General features: G+C 37.8%; 1 protein-coding gene across 4 annotated transcripts in view; it reads right to left on the bottom strand.

The window, feature by feature from the left end:
* Window positions 1-26,181, bottom strand: part of orc5 (origin recognition complex, subunit 5) — a 79,618-nt gene that overhangs the window by 31,444 nt on the left and 21,993 nt on the right. For all 4 annotated transcript variants that reach the window (XM_059654560.1, XM_048554465.2, XM_059654561.1 and 1 more), the window contains exons 6-12: window positions 23,555-23,666; window positions 20,772-20,902; window positions 14,465-14,513; window positions 13,378-13,468; window positions 11,879-11,931; window positions 10,467-10,579; window positions 3,137-3,184 (exon numbers count right to left, since the gene is read on the bottom strand). In XM_059654560.1, the coding sequence (XP_059510543.1) occupies window positions 3,137-3,184; window positions 10,467-10,579; window positions 11,879-11,931; window positions 13,378-13,468; window positions 14,465-14,513; window positions 20,772-20,902; window positions 23,555-23,666 (597 nt within the window). The remainder of the gene's footprint in view (window positions 1-3,136; window positions 3,185-10,466; window positions 10,580-11,878; window positions 11,932-13,377; window positions 13,469-14,464; window positions 14,514-20,771; window positions 20,903-23,554; window positions 23,667-26,181) is intronic.

The raw sequence follows: 26,181 nt of genomic DNA, 5'->3' as shown, positions 1-26,181 counted from the left end.
TTTGTTGTTTTTCTTTAAAACGTTCCACGCGGCATCTCACTTCAAACATCTTACACCATGCCCACATTATACGTAATCTGTAACAGTCTCAAAAATAATTGGTCCCATCTTCAGAGCAAAAGGGAGATTCCAGAACAATTTGTCGACAATCAGGCTAGCTTGGTAATATTCCTAGAGAGACATTCCTCATAGCTCTGTGCCTTGGGCAATCTCCCAGTGGTGGTAGCCTAGTCAAGGGCTGGCAGCTCGAAAGCCTCAGCATCTTCATGAGAAGCAGTCATAAAGAGGAGACAGAGCACTGAAATGTGAAGGCACCTCCAAAAGAGTCACATGAAAAACTTGAGAGGTCAAGCAGGCAAGCACTTCTGATCTAAAGATAATTCCATTGAATACTTTATCAGGCACTTTAAGGGCTATTTAATAATTCAACAAAACATGCATGCAAGCTAAATATACAGCAATTTACAAAAAGTCATGCGTGAACAGCTCATCAGGATAGTATGTAGTCATTTAATAAAATATCAAGTCACAAGCAAGTTCTGACAACAAACCTACACACTGGAAATTTTATCCGCCATTTCCTAAACTGAAGCAGAAAAACAAAATCTGAAAATTTTAAACAATCGAACTGGTCAGGCTTTCAACAGCACTTCTGGTACAAATGGTATATTAAAAACAAGCAAAGACTTATTACATTTCATGTCACATCAGATCTTACTCCATTTGAGAGAGTGCAAAGTAGGTTATATATCTTTTGTCATCACTCACATGACTTATCACAGAATTCACAACAGAAAACATGCATCCAACAGTGCAAGTAATCTCTTGTATGGTAAAGAGCCAAACAGATTACAGTGAAGTTTGATATTTAAGCAGTCACAGACAGCGTCAACAAATACACATTAGAAAATACCCATCTTAAGTGTAGTTATCATTAAAACTCAGACTACCATAGGCTCTGCATAAACAACCTTGCTGGCAATTTTGAAGGTACTCAAAAGTGTTTAGTAATTTACAAGAAGAACCAAAGTTGTGATACCACTGAAATTAAGACAGATCAGAATTTTCAGCCACTAACCTGATGAGAGTGGCTAATAAATATACAGTAGAAATGAAGCTACAAATGGACCCTGATGCCTTGAAGACACATGGTGTGTTGGGAAGAAAAATACCAGCAGAGGGAGAGACTTGGTGTAGCAGCACTAAGAGAAATAGGCATTCTGGGTAATGAGGATCATGGCATAACAAAAGAAATGAGTAGTTAAAAGAGCCAAACCTGTACGTTTGTGTAAGAAATCAAGAGATGGAGCACAATGAACATATTATTTGGAGTCAGGGATCAAGATGTACCATCAAATTGGTACACATTATACATAAGGAGGTGATTGTTGCTTATCCTTGGAACCCATGAGCTTCTTTACTGCTCAGGAGGAAGTTTTAAAAAAAAATACAAGAGCAGACAGGATAAGAGTCCTGTTACCCATAACTGCTCTTTACTATCTGTTTATAGATATGACACTATTCATTCATTAGAAATGAATGAAGTAGTATGAATGAAATAGTAGAAACAGAATGGTGCTCAGTGACTACATGCTTTAGGCATGAAAAGTTCAACAGACCCTCCTACATCTCAGAGACATGCATAAAAAAAATCAAATAGGGGAAAGAAAAAACATTATCTTTCTGATTATGGAATAATTAAGCACATGAGCTGATGTATGGTTGATGGAAATACAAATAACAACATCTGATGTGCAGGATGATTCACTGACTAAAGTTATCTCCCTGGGGTCTGATAATCACAAATGGTACGTGGAAACTATTTTACAATGACTGGTTAAGTCACATTCGACTTGGATTATACAAGATGGGATTTTCAAAAAAATTCCTTCATGGGATGTGCACATTGCTGACAAGACAAGCATCTGCTGTCCATCCCCACATGCCCTCAAGGAGACAGTGTTGAGCCACTTGTTTGAATTATTGCAGCCCATGTGATGTAGGTCTACCCAAGGAACTGTTAGTGAGAGCTCCAGAAATTTTGAGAGAACAGTAATATATAATTCTAAATCATGAGGTACGTGGCTTCTTGGCAAACTTTCAGGTGGAGTTGCTGCATGGCACTGCTGCCCCTCTGTTGCTGGGTGTAAAGGCATAAGTTTTGGAAAGTGCTGTCAAAAGGAACCTAGATGAGCTGCAGCAATGCATCTTGTAAGATGGCACACATTGCCTTGAGTGTTGATGGAAGGAGTGAATGTTTAAGGGGATGGATCAGTTTTCAACTATGCAAACTATTTTAGTCATGGATGGTGCGGAGCTTCTTCAGTATTGTTGGAGCAGCTCCCATTCCAGGTACTCGTAATTCCATTATATTTCTGACCTCTGTCTTCCAGAAGGTGGACAGGTAAGTCAGGGTATCTGTTTCTCACCACAGCACTTCCAGTCAAAAGTTTATTGTAATTTTTACTGAACATTACACAATTTATTAAGTAATATGATAGCTGAAGTAAAACTGAACTACACAGACAGATTGGATACAATAGCTATGCTCAATTAACAGGACATCCCAGTCAGGGCAGCTTCTTGGAAATGCAGATGAATTTAAACCCCAAAAATATCAAACCACATCTCCCTCGTGGGGATAGGTCAACATTGGAAGGGACGAAAAAGAAAGCAGCTCCTTACTACAAGCACCAAAACAAACAACAATGAAATATAACCAAAAAGCAAAGTATGAATGATCCAAACCACCCCTTTTAATTCTACTGCAAACAAAATATCTTGATGCTAAAATTTGCATTACTGCCTAAACAGACTTTGCGGAAACCTAATGAATTTTCCACACATAGGTCATGATGTAAAACAAAGCAATTCAGTCAATGTTAAAACCAATGTGAGATGTAACAGAAAATGTGCAATTTCATCACACAACTGATTAGTTTTCTTTAAAGAAAGCATTTTCCCCAGACATGTTATGATGTGTACAGTGTAACATTTAAAATTATTATTAAATTTGGAATAATCCACAAGTTAGTAAAAGTTAGCATCTGTAAAACTGGTGCCATTTCAGGAGTAATATGAGTTGCAGAGACATTGATTCAACAGGGATTTAGATAATAACAATATAAATAATCACCTTTTCATGTTTTTTCAGGAATGAGGCTTTCTTAATTTTCCCATGATGCTGGAAAACAAAACATGGAGAAAAACCAAAACTTAAAACATTGTAAGAAAACAAAGAATTACAGATGCTGGAGATTGGAAACAAAAACAGAAATGGCTGGTAAAACTCAAAAGGTCTGGCAGGATATGCTGAGTTTCAGCAGCAAGTTTCTGTTTTAGCATTTAAGTACTCAAGGTAGTTTTATATATATGCAATAAAAAAAGGTATGTTTCTCAAACTTAAAATGTTTTTTTCAACACATCAACTCAAGTTGATTGTACCTACTTTGGAGTAAATCCAAAATGTTGCTTAATTCACAAGATACTATCAGATTAAAGTAGAATTTCCAATTAAAACAAGAGATTTCATTATTAAGTCCTAATCGCCTACCAACACAAATCCTGCCCAGTAAACACAAGGGTAAACCCTACAAATTACACAAGCCTTTTGAAACAAAATGCATCACTTTGATCTGAAACACAAACCAAATATTAAGGTGTCAGACTTGATTCAGTGTTTGCATGTTCACCTTCAAATCTGCAGTTGTAAATTCCAATCCTACTCCATATCATTAACATAATATCATGAAGCTTCATGTCGTGCTTATGAAAAAGAAAGTAAACCTTCCTGGTCTATAAAAAAACCCTCCTAATTAAGATTCTTTTTTAAAGATTTTATTTGATTTGCTGATGGGATGAGAGAATCTCTGGCTGGGCTAATATTTATTGCCCATCCCTAATTGTCTTGCAGAAGGTGATGGTGATCTGCTTTCGTGAATTGCCACATTCCTTGGTTGTAGAAACGTCACAATGTTGTTAGGGAGGGAGATCCAGGCACTTGACCCAATGAAGGAATGGCAATATAGTTTGAAGTCAATTTACTGTGTGGCTTGGAGCAAACAATGGTGTTCCCATGCCTCTGCTGCTTTGCCCTTCCTGACAGTAACATTGTAGATATGGAAAGTGTTGTCAAAGGTTCCTTCCAAGGTATTTCAGTGCATCTTGTAGCTGGTACACATGCTACCACTTATGTATCACTGGCAAAAGGATCAAAAGGCGGTAGATGAGGTTCCAAGCAAGCAGACTATTTTGTCCTCTTCAGTATTGTTGGAACCACACTCAACCAGACATCGGAAGAATATTCCATTATATCAAGGCTCAGTAATTCCACGATATCACACAAAGGCAAATAAATGCACCACTAAGCACTGTATTTTTAACCATCTGAAATTACTGGCTCTGTAGAGCTAATCAGGTCGGGATGTCACAATAGTGCTGCCCTCACATTAAGGATATGCTCTCAATCTCAATGACAGTGAACCAGCTTATTAGAGTCTAAAATTGAATCTTTTTAAAATATGGACAACCTCAAGAGCAAAGTTTACAACTGTAAACGATTGTCTTAATGGTATCTCTCTACTCCTTCATCCATTCTCAAGACATTAAGAAAAATGCATAGCTACACATTTTAATGTCAATAATAAAATTAAACACTCCAATATGCAATTTAGATTTCATAAATAGCAGTAGCACAGTTTGCAACAGATGACAACACACTTCCTTCACAGTCCTTCAACACACTTACGAGCATATATAACGTTATAACATTGAACCAGTGCATCTGAGGAAAAAAAAATAAAGCCGGCTGTTACAGTCCTCCATTTACTATCTGCTACTTAGTTCAGTAAGTCCATAATGGTCAAAAGCAATACGCTGGTCAAGAGGAACTTGTGCCCTGCTAATATTGACTATTGCCACACAGCCATACAAAATTTACTTAATATATAGTCATTATGGCAAGTCATTACAGCACAGAGTCCATGCCAACTCCCTACAGAGTAATCTAGTTGGTCCCACTCTACCCCTATAGTCTTGCAAACTTACTTCCCCTCACTGTCCATCCTACTTACTTCTGGAAATTATTGCCTATGAAAGTGTGGAAACAGAAATTATGGGAATCATCACCATTGTATAAAAACTATTCTTTTTCACATTGTACTGCATCTCTTGCTTAAAATCTAAAACAAGTTTCTCCTACTTTTGTATGATAAACAAATGGAACAGTTTTCAACCTTTGTCAACCTTATCCAAACTCGCCATAATCTCACGCACCTCCATCCAATCTCCCCTCAATTGCATTTTAAGAAGAACAACATTAGCTTCTCCAATTTGACCTTGTAGCTATAATCCTACATCCCTGGAACCATTCAGATAAATCACCACTGGACATACTCATCCCTCCTAAAGTCAGTAATTAGAATTGGACAAAAAAAATGCAGCAGCTCAGCCAGAGATTGTCAAAGTTTCAGCATACCATTTGTGCATTTATACTCCATGCCTCTAGTTTTGAAGCCCAAGATACCATGTGTTTTGCTTACTATTCTCTTAAACTGCAAAGTTTGGACATCTGTGCACATGAATCCTGAGATTTCTCTGTCCCCCTGTAGAATTTTGAGATTTAATTTCTTGTCTAAATAAGTTAATATTAATTACAACTTGCAAGTGCACTAACAAGGTGCACTAGCATCCATTAACTTTTCAGACTTTTAGAGGAAAAGACAGAAAATGTATTTATAATCATAAGTCAGAAGATCACAAACCATGCCACAATTGCATAAAGACAAGTATATACCCTGAACAAACTGAAAATACTCAGCAGCTCTGGCAGCATCTACAGTAGTATTTCTAGATTGTAACTTTTGCATAGCAAAATTTTGTTTATATTTGTATATATTTATATTTACATATGGTTTACTGTCTTCAGCACCATTGGAATTAATTATTCAATTTATTAAGAAATTGGAGATAGGTCATAACCATGGTGTTTGTTGCAAGTTGTTGTTTAAGGAAGGGATTACGAAGTCCTCGAGTGATAATTCTCTGGTGTATCAAGACATTAAAATAAAGATGAATTTTTAAATCTGCTACATTTTAGTAGTATTTCTTTCATTTCTGGTACAGCTCTACAGGCAACAAGTATTTCTCTGCTTAGAATCTGAACTGGCATGCAGCTAGGCTTCAATTGTGGAGTGAGCAGCATGCTGGGCAGAACATCCTGGCAGTGGCAAACACTTCTCTCTCTATTGTGAAATTCCATGAGAAATGTACCAATGAGCCCACTTGTATCAGGAATGAGGTGAAGAATTGAAGGGTGCATGAAGAATGTTGCTCCAGTTGAACTATTGTGGACAAGGCACCATGAATTTCAATCAATAAACCACTAACTGAAAATAAGAAATTTCCATGTTTCAAATCATCTCTCAAATTAAAGCTAAAGCAGAACACCCTGAACAGAGGATTTTTTTGCTGTGCAATGTAGGCTAATGTTTTTAAATGCTCAGAGGGTCCATGCACATCAATAAGTTCCAGAAGGTGCTGCTACATTCAGACTTCGAGGTCCAGAGTGGCAGGAAATATTAGGCGGAATGAGAGTGTGGGCCATTAGGCCCTTCAAGCCTGTTCGAACATTCAATAAGGTCATGACTGACTGGTTTGTGGAGTCTGCACCACTTTCCTGTCTGCATCCCATAACTCTCAACTGACTTATACATCAAAAATCTATCCAACTCACCTTGAACAAATTTAATGATCCAACCTCAGCTACGTTAAGAAATTCCACACTGTAATGACCCTCAGAGAAATAAATTCTACTCATTCATCTTAAAGAGGAGGCTTCTTATGCTTCAACTATTTCCTCTATTTTTAATCTTCCAAAAGAGAAAAAGTATCCTCCTGCTATCTGCCTTTACAAGTCTTCCAGAGTCTTGTTTCAACGAGATCATCCGTCATTCCTCATTCTTTCAAGCTCCAACGGTCACAAGCCGAAACTCTTCAACATTTCTTCAGAAAGGAGCACATAAAGCCATAATGACTATCCTGAATCAGTCCTTGCCTTTCCAAATACATATAAATCCTGTCCATCAGAATCCCCTCCAACATCTTACCACTGATGTCATCTCACTGGTCCATCGTTCCCTGTGTTTTTCCCTTACCACCGTGCTTAAATAATGGCACATTAGCCTAAATCCAGTCTTGCAGCACCTCACCCATGGCTATCGATACAAAGATCTCAGCAAGGGGCCTAGCAATTACTTTCCTAGCTTCCCTCAAAGTTCTGGAATACACCTGATCAGGTCCAAGGGATTTATCCACCTTCATGCATTTTAAGATGTCCAGCACATCCTCCTCTGTAATATGGACACTTCAAAAATATTGCTATTTATTTCTCCAAGTTCTCCAGCTTCCATATCCTTCTCCACAGTAAACACTGAGGCGAAATACTCATTCAATATCTCATCCATCTCCAGTAGTTCCATAGACAGATAGGCTTGTTGATCTTCAATGGGCCCTGTTCTCTCCCCAGTAACTCCTTTGTCCTTAAATGTATTTGTTGGATTCTCCTTAACCCTATTAACTAAAGTTACCTCATGTCCCCTCTTGCCCTAATGATGTCCCTCTTAAGTATACTCTTGTTGCACTTGTACTCTCTAGGGATTCATTCAATCCCAGATGTCTATGCCTGACGTCACTTCCCTACACTTCCCAACCTTGCCCTTCACATTGGCAGAAACATATTGTCTCTTGACCCTCTATCACATTTTTAAAGGTCTCCCACTTTGACTGTCCCTTTTTCTCTGAATAGCCTCTCCCAGACAACTTCTGAAAGTACCATCAAAACTGACCTTACTCCAATTCAGAACTTCAACTTTTCGATCAGGTCTATCCTTTTCCACTGCTATTTTAAAACTAATAAAATTATGATCACTTGCCCCAAAGTGCTCCCCCAATGTTACACATGCACTGCCTTATTTCCCAAGAGTAGGTCAAGTTTTGCATCTTCTCTAGTAGGCACATCCACATAGCGAATAAGAAAATTTCCCTGCACACACTTAGATTTCTCAACATCCAAGCTATTAACACTATGATGGTCCTAATCTAAGTTAAAATCTGCTACCATTAAGAGCCGAATATCCTCCCCAAGTACAGCTGTCCCCAAGTACAGCTGTAATGTTATCCCTAATCAAAAAAATGCCACCTCGCCCAGTGTCTTGCCCCCTCTTTCTATGCTTCCTATAGCACCTTTACCCTGGAACATTAAGCTGTCAGTCCTGCCCTTCCCTGAGCTAGACCTCTGTAATAGCTTTGATATTCCAGTCCCGTGTTTCCCAACATGCCCTGCCTTACCCTTTAGGAGTCTGCATTGAAATAAATGCAGTTTCTCTGTCTTACTTCAAGCTCTGCCTTGCTCTTGCCTTCCCTAACCACTTGACTTGCTCCTCTTACCAAATGTACTAGCCTGCAACTTCTCTATTCTAGCACTCTCTTTGCATCACAGTTTTACTGCCCTAAAAAAACTAAAATGTGTTTTTTTTTTAAAAAATGTACTCAAGAGACAGATTACATTTAAAAAAACCTTCACCCTACTGACTATTTTAAATTTTAAAAGATCAGATCAACATTTAAGTTTTTATATATCTTAAAAATAAAAACTTAGCTGATCAAGCTCAGCAATTCTGACACACCCAGATTGAGTAGTTCCAATAACAAGGTCTCTCCAAAATCAGCTGTAATATTTCACTCTGTTTTTCTTGAGCTGCACTCCGATTTCAAAGATGCTTGCAACTTCACAGTCAGTTAGCTGTGGAAGGTCACTGCTTGGCTTTATGTTAATTTTTTTAAACGCAAGAGCCATTCTAACCTCCCATGTAGTGTCTCCAATAGACACCAGGTGTCCTGCTCTCTCTTTACTCTCTTAATGTTTTATCGCCCATACTATGTGCACTTAACTTGTATTCCAATGCATCATGAGACATATAATCAAATGTCTTTGGAAATCCAAGTACACCACTTGCACTGTTTTCCTTTTATCCACTAATGACAATTATTTCACCAAAACCCTAATAGGAAAATCACAATACTTTCAGGCAGACCCACCATGACTCTGTTAAAGGAAAATAGTGTTTAATTTTTCTGTTAGTGTCCAACTATAACCACCAAATTTTTAAAAAAATGGATTCCAGGGTATTCCCTAACTAGCCTGTAATTTCTTGGACTGGGATGTTGCATTTGCTATTTTCTAATCCTTGCAGAATCTAATAAATTTTGGAAGATTATAACTTTTAAAAGATAATCACGTGAATAAGAAATGTCTGGAGGGATATGAGCCAAGTGCAGGCAGATAGGATTATATCTGGGATTATGGTCAGCATAGACTGGTTGGACTGGTAGATCGGTTTCCATGCTATTTGACTCTATAACTCAATGTTTCTAACACCAGTGTCACTGCTTTTAAAAGCCCAAGATGTAGGCCTCTGTTCTGGAGACTTATCTGCCTTTAAGTCCAATAGTTTTTCTAGCACTTATTCCTGCTGATCATTTCTTGATTTTCAATTACTTTTGTAAACTTTTCTTCCGCTGTGAAGACAACCAAAATACCTGTTCAAAGCTTCCACCGTTTATTTACTTACCATAATCATTCCTGGACCCTCACTCTCTCTAATGAACTAAGACTGGCTTTAGCTATTCTTTACCTACTAAAATATTGTAAAAATTCTCACTATCATAATCAAGCAACAGAAATCATTTCCTTTCAGACTGGCATGAGCCATTTAAATTTTAAACCTGAAAATTAACTATCCCATTAATAATTATTTTCCACGTGTGAGAACTATATGTACAATCTGCAGTTATTTTTCAAAGAAAAAATTGGGTTAACTCAAGCCCTACTCACGGCCGTACAAAAGCATTAGGCAGGTGAGAGGAAGAAAGTACATTTCCAATAACATTGTAACCTAGCAACTCACTTTCTTTTCACAAGCCATATGATTTGTTTAAATTAGTACTTCTCAAAGTGTTTTAGTATCTTCAAAGGAGATCTGCATAATCACTCCGGATATTATGAACTGTTACTGCTGTAAATTTTCTTTTCTAAATTAAATGAGAAAGGTAAAGACGACATCTACCCAAGGACAGCAAAAATTTATCATCCTTGCATGTCAAACCTGAACATGTTTCAGAATGTTCAACCTGCAGAACAACAAGTTTCTTAAAGCACTGCATTTTTGATTCATTGCTGTTACATTTCCCCTTGATCAATTAACCACACCATTACTACTTGTACATTTTACCATACACAGCATGAAATGTAAGGATGCCAAAGAAAGTTCTCACATCTAAAATATTAACAGTTTCTCTCTCTGCTGATTCTGCCAAAGCTGCTGATTGGAATAAAAAAATCTGGAAACATTCTATATGCATTCATAAAAACAATTGAAAGCTAAGATTACAAAAATCAATTGCACTACCTTTGAGAAAAACCTTTTGTCTGTTCTAGCAGGATTGTAAGAGGAGAGGTAGGCTGCAATCAGCAGGAATTTGGAGTAAAATGGAAGTTCAACATGCGCATGAGCAGAAAGTCCTGAGCATTAAAAACAAAGAAAAAGGCTTGAGTCTGAGAAATCCTTCAAAATACAGACCTTGAGCTAAAAATGTGGATAGCAATGGACTTGTGCTGAAGTATAACATTTGCTCAATTTCTATCTTGGATATTTCATCCCAGGTATTGCTTATGATTAAGACTGCAGATAATTATTAGAATGCTCTTCTAGATATAACTGTAGTATAAAGCACAATGTTGTATGCACATTATTGCTAGTTAGGAAATTGACAAGCACATGCTTCCTATTTCCTCTCATCATGTCAAGAAAATCTGGAAATATCATGCAATACTATTCAGAAGATATTATGCTATCTTTTGAATGCAATAGTATGAAATTTCATTAATTCAGTGCACTAACTTTCAAAAGGAGTAAAGGATAATAATTCATTGGCACAAATTTAAAATGGAGAGGACAGTGTGAAAACTAAGGCCTTTGAATCATAGACAATTAAGATGATCAATTTGGAATTAAGTCCGGCCTTTTTGTTATTGAAAATGGAAGTAACACTGATCTAAAAAAATGATCAATACCACAATGTTACAATACTCAAATTTAAGTTAATGCAACATTTACAATTGCAATAAAGTTCTTTATAAATTCCTATTTCCTTTGTTACTGCTTATCATTCTTTATAATGCCTGCGAATACAGGCCAATTTTCACAGTCCCTCTTCATGGGTCAGTCTCTCCATCCCAGGAATAAGTCTGGTGAACCTTCTTGGCATTTCCACAATGACAATAATAGGGAGCAGATAGGTTTTTAAAAAAAAACACTAACAATAAACCACCAAGAGAACACTTCAAGCATATAAATAAGTAGCACTGATAAGCAGTAGACAATCTAGCATGTGCTCAAGATGTAAAGCAAGTCAGTACACCAAAAATGACCTCCGGTGGGCAGGAATTCTCCATGGTTCAGCCAGTAGTGAATCAAGTCATTGCTTCCTTGCAATGAAGCAGTTCTTGCTAAAACATTTTCTACTTAATCAGGAATACAGGTAAGCGATTTTATAATATTTTTGTCCAGAAGAATGATTTAAGGATTGGATGCAAAATGGCAAATTGCCAATTCGACATGAAGTAGCATGAACTAAAGTAGATAATTATCATACATTATTTATCCCATAGGCATTACAAAACTGATTAAGATCATAATTCATATAATTAAGTTATAATTTAAGGTTACAGGGCACACTATTACAAAATTCATCATCCAACATCCAACTAGCTGCAATTAAGGAAAAGTTTCCTCTGATTAACTAAACCAGGTTGGTTCACCTTTCAGCTGTCCACCTTCTTTACCTTCTTGCTGCAGCCTCTCCCATTGAGAACTGAAACATACAGGATAACGTATTTAGCAAAATAACATTTCCGTGACGAAATCAAAAAAAATCAATGGCTTTTGCACTCTATTTATTATTTTTTGGGAGGTTTGGGTTCAAGACAAACTTTTTTAAAGTCACTCATAGGATGTGGATGTTATTGTTAATTTCAGCATTTATTGGCTATTGCTAACTGCTCCCCGGAAAGCATTGGTGAGTTTCCTGAACTCCTGCAGTCCATGTTGTAAAGTCCTCACACGTGAGTTAGCTAGGGAGCTCAAGAACTTTGACTCAGCAACAATGAAGGAATGGTGATATAATTATAATTCAGGAATGTGCATGACTTAGAAAAGATCTTCCATGTGTTGGTGTCCTCATGAGCCAGTTGCTTCAGTTCTTTTAGGTGGCTGAGGTTGCAGGTTTAGGATATACAATTAAAAAAAAAGAGAGACATGGTGAGTTGTCTGTACCTTGTGGGTGGTGCACGCTAATGGCACTATGAACCCACTGTTGGAGAAACCCATGTTTATATTGGTGGATGGTATGGCAATTATGAAACTATATCCTCATATTTCCACGCATGTCCTTAACTACAACTGGTTCCTCAGTACCAGTAACAGCGCACCATAAGAAAAACAAAGATAATGGGATAGTATTCTTAAAGATAATTAGGGATGGGCAATAAATGCTTGCCGAACTAACAATACAAGTATCCCACAAAGCTTTTTTTTTAAAAAAGAACGTCTGTTCTGAAACAGGACGTGTAAACCTAAATAATGACCTAGCAGCAGGATAGAAACGGAGCAAACATCTTGAATTGGGATACATTCAGCACATCACATTCCATAAAGAAACCATGTTAAGAATTCAAGGGGTATTGTGCACAATAAGCTGACAGACTTAATATTTGGGTCAAGATCCTCTCAGGTTGAATTAGGGTGTACACAGTATGTTACAACTAAGAATAAAAGAACAAAAACAAAAAAGGAGTTTATTGCTGTGTCAATGGTAGCATTTCTTCTTCCATTCAGTGAAAGCTATTGGCCTGACAGAAAGAAATTTAATTAAGGTAGCTAGATTTGCACGTATGGGAGATGCATCATGTGGATAACGTGGAAATGGGAAATTTTCAACTCTTGTTTTGGTTTAACACGGCCGGCTTAAGGAAAGTCAAGTGAACTTTTTTGGTCGACACTAGTAGACTGTTCCTAACAAGTCAGAGCATTGGTAATTGGTCTTTGATCTTTGTCACCGTGATCATGTCACACCTCTGCTGAGCCACCATGTAAAACCAAAGTGTTTGCAGCCTGTGAAGAATAATTAGACCCACGCCAGCTATATATTTAAGAACAGATTTTGATTCCAGTAATATTCTGGGATGCTCCTCTTCACCTCCCGAATTTTAGCTGCCAAAGTACTACTGTGACTATGCTTATTAATTATAAAGATAATCACCTTGACACTTCTCGCAAATAAACCGTTTCAATTGTTTTTTTCAGATGCGGTTCAATATTTCTCCACAGCCGTCGGGTATCCTCTTCTTTGGCTATTAGTGAGATGAACAATGATAGATATGCTCATTTCAAACTTAGTTTAATTAGTGTAGAGAGAGAAATATTGTTTGCTATTATTATTCCATAATCAGTGTAGAAACACTAAATTTAAAATGTTAACCTGGTGGAACTAAAAATAGTACATTTGACATCTAATGCATGCCTACTTGGTGCAGTATCAAGCAGTAAAAGTATCACTGTTTACAATTTTGTAACTCAGACAGGTTTGATCACAAAGATGCAGGAGTCATATGAAAGCAGATTCCTAGCAAAGAATTTATCACAAAGAAAGACTGGAAGCACTATGAATACTGGTGCCTGAGAAAAGACCCTCTTGAGAAGAATACAAGGTGGCAAACTCACATAACAGGCACACCTAGACTATCACATGACAGTCACTCATAACTCAAATTAGATTTTGAGATTAAAATTGATCCAACACTTTATGGTCTTTAAAGATATAGGGGTTCAGTAAAATATTTGGCAATTTCTTGTATGTTAGGAAGAGGACAATTCGTCGAGGATGGGAGAGTACTCTTCATTATCCTGATCCAGTTGTGAATCCGCATTGTTTGAAACAATCTGTTAGCTTGCATGTGAATCTTTAACGGCACCTTATATAACTGCAGATTGATGCACATCAACTTTATTTTGCAGAGCAGTATTTATTTTCAGCTAGTCATTAAATAGCAGCACGTATGGTAAGTCTTGCCCTCCTTTGAAAGAAAGCAGACTTAAGTAGCAGCTCAAAAAGGAATTTGGGCCATCAGTAATTTTAGAAAACTAAAGCTATTCCTATAAATCACAGTTACATTTTCTTCAAATCCCTTTACTCACAATCCCAGTACAATATTAATGATACAACAAGGTATATATTTATGTACGCCATTTACATTTCCCAATTGTCAAATAATCCTAAAATAGAAATGACTAACTAAAACTAATTTTTCAGATGGAATTTTATCCTCATTCTCTTCTCCAAAACTTACCATCTCCTTTTTGTACAGGTTCACAGAACTTTGGAAAATTTATTGCAGCCTGAAGTAGAACAGATAAACATTTCAATAAAAACGTTAGTTCAATTCATTGCCATTAATCATTAAATCAAACTTCGTCTCTTGGGTGTAAAAAAGAAAATTATGATGAGGGTGCTTGTGGTGCAGTGGTACTGTCCTGCCTCTGCACCAGATTTGAACCCTGGTTCAAATCTCATCTGTTCCAGAGGTGTATGATAACATCTCTGAACAGGCTGATCAGAAAATATCTAAAAGAAAATAATGACCTTGCAGTTTTAAATTAATCGTCTTCAAGCATCATTAACACAGTCTCTTCCATTCACTGGGAAATTAACAATGGTAATCCAAGTGATCAAAGCAGGAATGGTGACAAAAACAAACATTTCACAACAGTGCAACTAAGTTTGTTCTAAGATTTGAAAATGAAGACGACTGCTGTGACAAAGTGTTGGGAGGAAAATTTCACTTGAAAATGTGTGGAATTCAAGGGGAGTCTGTGGTACAATGGTTATGTTATTGGAGTAGAAGTCAACCTAATGCTCTGGGGTCATGGATTTAAATTCAGCAATGACAACTCCTGGAGTTGAATTTCAATTGGTAATTCTGAAATGTACAATTTAGCAACCCAATCAGTTTCATGCTCACCATCAGTAATTGCTGCAAAACCTTTTAGCTGAAACCTTTCGTCAGACCTATTGCAAGACTTTATAAAGCTCTAGTTAGGCCCCATTTAGAATACCGGGTCCAATTTTGGGCCCCACGCCTCAGGAAGGACATACTGGCGCTGGAGCGTGTCCAGCAGAGATTCACATGGATGATCCCTGGAATGGTAGGTTTAACGTATGATGAACAGCTGAGGATCCTGGGATTGTATTCATTAGAGTTTAGAAGGTTGAGGGGAGATCTAATAGAAACTTACAAGATAATGTATGGCTTAGGAAGGGTGGACGCTGGGAAGTTGTTTCCATTAGGCAGGCAGACTAGGACCTGTGGGCACAGCCTTAGAATCAGAGGGGGTAAATTTAAAACGGAAATGAGGAGACATTTCTTCAGCCAGAGAGTGGTGGGCCTGTGGAATTCACTGCCACAGAGCGCAGTGGATGCCGGGACGTTACATGTCTTCAAGGTGGAGATTGATAAATTCTTGATCTCACAAGGAATTAAGGGCTACAGGGAGAGTGCAGCGAAGTAGAGTCGAAATGCCCATCATTATGATTAAATGGCAGAGTGGACTCGATGGGCCCAATGGCCCTACTTCCACTCCTATGTCTTATGGTCTAATACAATACAGTTCTAGGATAATCAGGGATGAGCAACAAGTGCTGGCCCTGCCAGCAATGTCTTCATCTTCTTATAGAATGAAAATAATCTGTCCTCTTGGGACTGTTTGATACTAGCAGTGCAGTGCGCGAGATGGATAATATTCCATGCCCCAGCTTTTAATATTTAATCTTGATGATCGAAAACCAACATTAAAATGAGTAAACAAAAACTGAAATTGTTAGGAAAACTCAGCAAGGTCTGACAGCATCTGTGGAGAGAAAGCAGAGTTAAGATTTCCGGTCCAGTGACCCATCTTTAGAACTGTCCTTCCCACAAATCCCTTTTTGTTTCGGACTTCGACAATCTGCAGTTTTTTTAAAAATTGAATAAGCTAAATCACATTGTTAGTTTAACAAAACATACTTTTGCTGAAGATTTCAAGACAATACATAAATGATCAAGTGTTCGGATTGTAACAGGGCTAAAACCTTTACTTCAAGATCAAAATTTAATTCATGCTATATTTATCACAAAATTATATCAAACACTAGTACATCTGATTATTACAATCACAAGCATTTGCACCTATGAGCCACTGGGATTATGCTGTTCTGACAAAACGTCACAGAGCTGAAACACGGTTAGAAACTAACAATATTTCCAGATCCTGATCTTTCTCACATCTGCCATGCATGGTCTCGCTTCATCTGCTATGAAGCAGCTTCCTGATTGGTCACCTCCAGCATTCAATTAAGGACAGGGTTCATGCCGTAGAGAGTCAGCAGCTTTGAATGGCTGACCAGCCAAACAGGAGCTGCATTCAAATTCAAAAATAGAATTTTAAAGCCAAGATGGCATTACGTTGAACAGAAACCTTACTGGAGGATTTGTTTGGGTAACAGATGCAGCCTTTTACACCCATGAACCTACCATTGAGACATGCAAACTGTGACTCTGATGCCCACCTAAACTATTGCCAGGAGGCCCTGGCAATGGAATCACCTGGCTGCACACCTACAGGCAATCTTCTCCGATGTCAGAGATAATAGATAATTTTCTGATGAAGGGTCTAGGTCCAAAACGTCAGCCTTTCTGCTCCTATGATGCTGCTTCTTCAATGTCAGTTAGATTCTGACAATTATTCTTCTCACTGATCTCGGTTACCAGCCACCGGCACCCAGTAGTCATTCCTGGACTTCATCTGCCTCTGGCAAGGTTACAGGAAGCTGGAATGCTTCATGATGCTAGCCTAATACGCTCATTTCCCATCTCACTCCCAGCTGGATTCAAATGAACCTCTACATGACCTCCACAGATGATGTCTAAACTGTTGCTTTCTGACATTTGCTAGTTTCATTTCAGATTACTGCAGTATTTTCTTTTTAGTTTACAAAATAATGCAAGGTCAACTCATAGAAACATCATGTTATTCATAGAAATTCAACAAAACCTACTTGGCATAATAACTGAAAAGAAACGTCTAAATGATAACAAATATATGCAATCTTGTGCAAGGCCTATTATAAAGATCACCAGACAACAAAACAACTAATCCAAACACTAACGTAACCTCTGTCAGCAAACACCATTTACCCGTCTTTATCATCAGGATAAAAACTGTTCTGGCATAACTTGAATATAGTACTAAGAAGCCTGTCCGGCCAGTGCGCCAACGATGAAAACACTAAACACTGAGACTGTCAATTATTATCAAACTCTTTCTTTGTTTATAATGCCAGAGTGCTTATTATTTGCAGACGCCATCTTTTGATTTCTGCCACATTTATTTCAGAGGTGAATTAAACTTGATGCTGAAATCCTTGCATAATTTATGCTTTCAAATAGTCTTTTATATAGACACATACTTTTTTCTTAAACACCTGATCTATGTGCTAGCTAAATGAATACAACTAGTAGTATCCGCAAAGATTGCGGTTTGATAATTAACCTTTGCTCCCAGTGTGGGAACAACTAAAACAATGCCCTCACAGGTTTAAAGCACGGACAAGTTTCAACGTAGCTAAAAGTAATATTTTATGTTCAGAGACATTTTCAGCTTCCAAAATTTTACTTATTGTATCAAAGTCTTTGTCCCATTGTGTTCCAACTGTATATTTATTCTCACCAGCTAGTATGCACTTCTTGTCCACAAGTCATTTTCAAATCATCATTCTTTGGTAATACCTGTATGCTCATTTTACAATACCACATTATTATATGAAGAATTTCTTTCAAGTTTCAATGACACCACACGCCTTATCTGCCCAATCACTGGTGACTCCATCCATCCTCCTCAAATTTACTTTGCACCTCGACTTTGAAAAAGCCAATATTATTTTGTTTTCTCAAGATTCAAAATCGGTTTACCGATCCTTCCTGCCCTGTTGCCAGAAAGGTATTCCAAGCCAATAAGGCATCCGATTCCTAGATCTTTCAATTTTATACCTTTAGAACCTAGTTCTTGGACCTTAGTCTCCACATTTTGGCCAAATGTCCCAGTTGGTGATCAGTTTTTGTTTACATTTCCAGCCTCTTTTTCCTTTAGCCTCTTCTCAATGCAATATTTCAACTTCAAACTCCTTACTCTGCACTTGGGGCTGAACACTTCAAAAAAAACGTCAGATCCCACTCCCACAATAACAGGAGCACCTCTAGCTTTATTACTAGCTAAATCTGATGTGCTGTCCTTGGTGTAATACCCCAACTAAAACAATGCCCTCACAGGTTTAAAGCACAGACAAGTGCTGCAAATCCAACCCTACCTGTCCAAGCAGTGAATTAGGCAGTTTATTGTAACAAAACATCAAGAATTTAAACCTCGAGAAGGTGGACAACTACTCCGATATTCTATTACTGAGCTGGATAGGTTAGTAAATTACCAAATGTTCACCAGAGGACATCCACTTAATGTGTTTCCCCACCTTAGCACTACTGCAATGCCAAAGAATTACACCTAACAATCAGCATTGCGGTGGCCACTTTAAAGCATCATTGCAAGACATTTGAGATAACAAAGTATAGAGCTGGATGAACACAGTAGGCCAAGTAGCATCAGAGGAGCAGGAATGCTGATGTTTTGGGCCTAGACCCTTCTTCAGAAAAATGCGAGACATTTGACTTCTTCAGAATGCAGTTGATATAGCATCCAGGGATGCAGAAACATAGAAAATAGGTGCAGGAGTAGGCTATATGGCCCTTTGAACCTGCACCACCATTCAATATAATCAAGGCTGATCTTGAAATTTCAATATCCCATTCCAGTTCTCTCTCCACATCTCTTGATCCCTTCAGGTGCAACAGCCACGGCCAGCTCCCTCTTGAATATATCTAATGAACAGACCCCAACAGCTTTCTGTGCAATTGATTTCCATAGGTTCACAACTCCGATTAAAGAAATTCTTCCTCATCTCAGTCCTGAATGGCTTACCCCTTATTCATAGACTGTGACCCCTTGTGCTGGATTTTTCCAACATTAGGAACATGTAGCCTGTTCAGTACCATTAGGATTTTATATATTTCGGAGAGATCCCCCTCATTCTTCTAAATTCCAGGAAATACAAGTCTAGTCAATCCAATTTTTCCTCATATGTCAGTCCTGCCATCTTGGGAATCAGTCTGCTGAATCTTTCCTGGACTCCCTCAATAACAAGAACATCCTTCCTCAAACAAGAAAGCCAAACTTGCACACAGTACTCAAGGTGTGGCCCCACCAATGCCCTATACAACTGCACCAAGACATCCTTACTCAGATACTCAAATCCTCTCGCAATGAATGAGAGCATGCCATTAGCTTTCTTCACAAGTTGCTGCACCTGCACGCCAACTTTCAGCAACTGTTCCACCATGACACCTAGGTCTTCATTACACTGTCATAAATTGCCACCATTCAGATAATGAACAGCCTTCCTGTTTTTGTGGCCAAAGTAGATAACATCACATTTTTCCATATTATACAGCACTTGCCAAGTATATGCTGTCTATCCAAGCCAATCTGTCCAAGCCACCCTGCAGCTTCTTAGCATCCTCCTCACAGCACACACTGCCACCCAGCTCAGTGTCATCTACAAATTTGGAGATAAAGCATTCAATTCCTTTGTCCAAATTGTTAATATATATTCTGAACAGTGGAGGTCTCAGCACTGAGCCCTGCGGTACTCCACTTGTCACTGCCTGCCACTCTGAAAAGGACCCATTTACTCCAACTCTCTGCTTCCTGTCTGCCAACCAGTTCTCTATCCGTGTCAATACATTTCATCTGCTACCATGAGCTTTAGCTTTCCTTACTAATGTCTTGTGCAGAACCTTATCAAAAGCCTTTAAATGTCCACTCCATTGGTCACATCCTCAAAAAGTTTCAGAAAATTTGTCAAGCATGATTTCTCTTTATTGAATCTACGCTGACTAGAATAGATTCTGTCACCACCTTTCCAAATGCTCAGGTATTACATCCTTAATCAATGACTCCAGCATTTCCCCACCACTGATGTCAGGCTAAACAGCCTATAATTCCCCATTTTCTCTCTTTTTAAAGAGTGAAGTTACATTAGCTTCCCTCTAATCCATTAGAACTCTTCTAGAGTTTACAGAATGCTGGAAAATGATTGCCAACACATCCACTATTTCTAGTGCCACTTCCTTAAGTACACTGGGATGCAGCGCATCAGGCCCTGGGGACTTATTGGGCTTTAATCCCATCAATTTCCCTAGTGCCATTTCCTGACTAATAAGGATTTCTTTCAGTTCCTCCTTCATGCTTTACTCTCTGATCTCTAGCATTTCCTGAAGGTTATTGGTGTCCTCCTTAGTGATGGCCGATCCAAAGTATTTGTTCAACTGGTTTACCACTTCTGTGTTCCCTTTAATGACTTCACTCTTCACATACCTACAGAAGCTCTGGCAATCAGTTTTTATGTTTTCCACTAGCTTACTTTCATATTGTTTTCCCTTTGCACATTAAGCATAAGGTAGAAGTTTTGGGGAGACACATCCACCTTTCCACAAAGCATGAAAAACTTACGAGATGTCGCAGCTCTTTTAAGTCTCGACAGACAGCGTAGAACACTCCAAGCAGAATGTTAATATAAGTGGCATAAAAATCTGCTGAGAATCCTGGAGGATGGTCTCGTGAAAGAATTTTCTGGAGATCAGCTGAAATCAAAAGTTAGTTGTTTCAGGGATCACAATTATCACTTCACATGTATTCACTTCTTTCAACTATTATCTATGCAGACCACATAATTAAATCATTTAAACATTCGTATATAACCACATTTCAAAATACCCTTGTTGATCAGAAACCAACAGGTCAAAATGTAATTATTTCTCAATTAATACATAAACATGTGCAATCATGTCAAATGTTCTTGTGTCCTCTTTAGTAGGGGTAGTAACAACTGACAATACATTAGTTTCCTAATTAAGGCAACAAACAAAGTGTCATGGCTTTGCCTTATGAGAGCTTTACACAGATTCAGTCAGTGGTCAAAGTTTTTTAAAAAATTACAAAATTTTTTACATCATTTTGAGAAATTTCTATCAAGTCAAAATGCAGAGCATAGAGGTTATTTCTTCATCTTCCAGAAAATTATTTTCTGCAATTGCAAACAAAATCAGATGTCATGATACTCCTGTTATTAGCGAATAAAATGGCCAGACATAACCACAGGACAGAGATAATGGGAACTGCAGATGCTGGAGATTCCAAGATGATAAAATGTGAGGCTGGATGAACACAGCAGGCCAAGCAGCATCTCAGGAGCACAAAAGCTGACGTTTCGGGCCTAGACCCTTCATCAGAGGGTCTAGGCCCGAAACGTCAGCTTTTGTGCTCCTGAGATGCTGCTTGGCCTGCTGTGTTCATCCAGCCTCACATTTTATCATCATAACCACAGGACACCTCCATTTGATGAAAAAGAATGAATGGATAGGTTGCTCTGCTCACACTTTGGATATGTTACCAAAAGCTTCAGCTTGAGGGTGATGAAAAAATATTGCCAAAAGGCATACAGAGAAATCAGAGAGAGATAAAAATATACATATAAAGAAAAACACTGAAATTACATCAAGAAAACAGGCAATTTGCCTAATCATTTTACCCTCGTGAATAAACAGGCCTGATCACATTTATCACCTTGCTCCCATTAAGCCAGAAAGGTATATCCACATAAGCATCATGTTAGAGGTTTAGAGACCGCAAAATCCTTCTAACTTGCAATTGGAAGACTTTGGAAAATACCTGCCAAAGTGCATATAATTAGCGATTCCTTACTCAAAAAGGCAACGGACCTGATCATGTATATCCCAGGTCGTTGTGGGAAGTTAAAGAAGAAACTGTGCGGTCTCCTAGCAGAGATACTTGTATTATCTATCGCCATGGGTCAAGTGCCGGGAGTGTGGAGGATGTCTAACGTCGTACCTCATTTAAGGAAGACTGCAAGGAGGAGCCTAGGAACTATAAACTATGAGTCCAACATCATTGTTGGGCTGAGAACTGGCAGATGGAGTTTAATTACCATAAATGCAAAGTAATGCATTTCAGTCAAACAGGCAAAGGCAGGACATATATAGTTAATGGTAAGGCTTTGGGTAGTGTTGCCAAACAGAGACTGAGGGGTTCAGGTACATAGTTCTTTAAAAGTTGTATCACAGAGTGTCTAAGAAGATTATTAGCACGGTCGCGTTCATTGCTCAGACCACTGAGTATAGGAGTTGGAATGTCATGTTGAGATTGTACAGGATGTTAGTGATGCCACTTTTGGAAAGGGCTCAGAAGAGATTTACCAGGGCGTCGCCAGAACTGCAGGGTTTGAGTTATAGGGAGAAGCTGGATAGACTGAGACTTTTTACACTGCATCACAGAAGGTTGTGGGGTGACCTTATAGACGTTTATAAAATCACGCGAGGCACAGATAATGCAAACAGCAAAGGGTCTTTTCCCTATGATGGAGGTGTCAAAACTAGGAGAAATACTTTTAAGGTGAGGGGAGAAAGTGAACTGAGGGGCAAGTTTTTCACACAGAGGGTGGTTCATATATGGAATGAACTGCCAGAGGAAGTGGTAGATGCAAGTACAGCTACAACATTTAAGAGACATTTTGGCAGGAGCATGAATAGGAAAGCTTCAGAGGGATATGGGCCAAAAGCAGGCAAGTAGGACTAGTACAGTCTGGGAAACTTGGTCAACAATGGACTAGTAGGTCTAAAGGGCCTGTTTTCGTCCTGTATGACTCTATAACTTATCAAAAACTCATATAAACCAACAATTATCCCTCCAGGTTTTATCATTGCTTGCCATTTGTAGAATGCTGCAACTGCTCAAAATATTTGATGATTGCTTAGCTCACCTGTTTGAAGGGATGTTTCTATGTTAAGACAGGTTTCGGTTTACATCCTCTCTCGAGACTCTGGTACAAGAATCTAGACTGTTATTCCATTGCAAAACTGAGTGGATGATATGCTATTGAAGGTACTATTCTTCAGATCAAACATTAAATCTAAGCCCTGTCTGCATTTTCGGGTGGGCATAAAAGATTCCATGATGCTATGAAAAGGAGGAGCAGAGAGGTTATCCCCAGTGTCCTGGTCAATATTTAATCTTCAATTAACATCATTAAGAAAATCTGTCACTGAGCTGTTGCATTTCCTACTACATTTCTAAACTGCTTCATGGAATTTAAGGCACTTTCAGGATATTTATATATCTATATTAATAGATAAACATTATATTAATGCAAATATGTTTTAAGACACTTAGTTATTGTATTTATCAAAGAATGCAAGTTATAAATAGTGGCATTGTACCTTTGCTGTAGTCAGGGAAATGCAAAATTAAAGGCTCAAAGCAGCCTGTACTAGGCCGAAATTTTTCCCAAACAATCTCACTGAGGAAAATAACGGTTGCATTTTCTTCAGCCTATAAACAAGGCAAAAATTCACAATATTAAAATGCACATTTAAATGGATCAAGTCGTAGTACACTATATTTCTAAAGAAACATGTAGAAAATAATTTTGTTCGCACTTTCTATTAATATCATGGCAGATTGTTAACGTGAATTTCAACATAAATTTGCAAATCCTTCAGAAGAGTGTCACAAATGACTAAACACTTGACCGAAGAATCTTCAGAGATACTACGACAGTATGATTCCCAAGCAAGGGAACTATGTGCTAAGGAAATCTTAATTGATCCTGCAAAACCATGTTACAAAGGGCAGGTTCTCTTTAGCTGATCTGCCGGTTTACCATTTTGTTTTTAATGAAGTAACCCTGTAGGATACAGGCCATTTCTCAATTTGGGTCACCACAGTATCTCAGAAGGGGTAAATGCCCTATTTCATGCTAGTGCCACAATAAAAGTTTTTAAAAAGTAGGTTAAAAATAACTCAGAAGAAAAATCATTATTGTTTTACATTGTCTGAAGATTTTTTGACAATTAAACTGAACAAAAAAACGTTAAATTCTGTTTGAAATAGCTATCTACATTTGTAGCAGCTACTGGAGTAGAAATATACAGTCTTATTGCACTTTACATCACACTTCTGGGAGTCACTTTGAACTACCCTGAATCATACCACCAACAGAAAATCTCAAATGTACTGTAGCAGTATATATTGAAAGACTTTGTCCTATCCTCTTTTCAGATGTACTGTCTACCTCCCTTTTTCAACGATATTCTTATTTTACAGGCCTCTTCAGGTAGCAGTACAAACTAAATTAGTCTTATCCAAAATGAAGTTCCATGTATTAATTGAGCAAAAGTTAAAGACTGCAGATGCTGGTGATCAGCAAAAAAAACTGATATAATATTACATTTACAAAGTACCCTTAAATGTAGCTAAACATTGACATATTTCACAAAATGTGATACGATACCAAATAAGAACATATTTGATCAGGCTTCTGCGCAGTCAACAGATTGAAGAGGTAGGTTTTCAGGAACATCATAAAAAGAGGAATGATAGAGAGAGTTTTAGGGAGAAAACAGGCAAGTAGGGAGATGAGGACACAGGCAGTTGAAAGCAAGATTACCAAAAGGTGAAGCAAAGAAATTTGGTGACATCCAAAAGCTCAGAATTAGAAAAATGTTGAAACCTTGGAGAGTTGCGGGGCTTGGGGGGGTTTTCAGACTATTGAGGCTCCAGAGAGATTTTAAAATAATGACTGAAATTTTCAAATTGAGGCTACAGCTAAAAAGGTCATCCAAAAAAGTAACAAATGAACTAAACACAATGTAAATTAAGTGGGATAACAAAAACTGCAGATGCTGGAGTCAGAGATAACAAAGCGTGGAGCTAGAGGAAGGGTCCCGACCCAAAACGTCAGCTTTCCTCTTCGTCAGATGCTGCCTAGCTTCTGTGTTCCTCCAGCACCACACTTTGTAAACTAAGTTGGTGTAATTTTGGGTGTCCTCAGAATTTATGGAGTTTCACATGCTGAAAATGGATCATTTGCAAGGCTGTTAAAAAAAACCAAACAAAACAAACTTGTAAAATATTCTGAAAAACAAACATGTTTGTCATTGTATTAAACCTAAATTAATAGTAATACTGTACTAATTTTTTAAAAAAGCAATCCGTAAACAATAGAAGCAAGCTCCTCTTTAAACATGGCAATTTTAAATTCTTCCTATTAAATGGGTAAATGTAAAATTCAGTCTATTAAAACTACAGAACTACTTACTATTACCCAGCAAATTCTTGCCAACTCAGGTTTACTCACAGGTATTCTAAAAAAAAATTGATAATTACCCAGTAACAACTCATTTTATTTTCAATTATAACACTACGGGATGTGTGGAAAATTCATCCACTTCTACCATGTAAACTGTCAAACTTTTCATGGCACTGGCTACTACACCCTAAAAGAGCATATTTATTCTAACATTTTCACCAAACAGACTGGCTGATAACTGCAAACAGGCAAGACAGAGGCCATGTATCAGATGCAGCACAAATACACTAGCAACGTCTACTGAAATGAAAAATGAAAAACCTTTCAAAAGTTATTAAAAATTAGATGCAAGCAATGTCAGTGAAAAATACTTCTTAATTTGCCTTAATCTTAAAATGTTTTCAGGCTATTTGATAAGACAACAATTCATGTAAAAGGACAGTTGACGGATCCTAACTAACAGAATGAACAATACTATATTTACTCACTGATAACTGAAAACTGATAGCATGATTACTGGTGTCAAAAGCAATAGCTAGTTGTATGTGACACTCCAGATACAAGACAATACAGCTATTTGTCAATTCTGAGCTATGCATATATCAGACATGCAATGCAGCACAATATATTCTAACCTTAAATTAACACAAACTGAAGAGCACCTTGAGAAACAAACAATGAAAAAAAACTGTCAGAACATTTAAAAAAATCATTTTGCTTCATCTTGAAAAAAGTTGAAAGTTTGTATTTGAGTTT

This window comes from Stegostoma tigrinum, chromosome 25 (assembly GCF_030684315.1).
Source record: "Stegostoma tigrinum isolate sSteTig4 chromosome 25, sSteTig4.hap1, whole genome shotgun sequence".
Lineage (NCBI taxonomy): Eukaryota > Metazoa > Chordata > Chondrichthyes > Orectolobiformes > Stegostomatidae > Stegostoma > Stegostoma tigrinum.
Note: the sequence above shows the minus strand (reverse complement) of the source record. Positions and strands in the feature narration are given on the sequence as shown.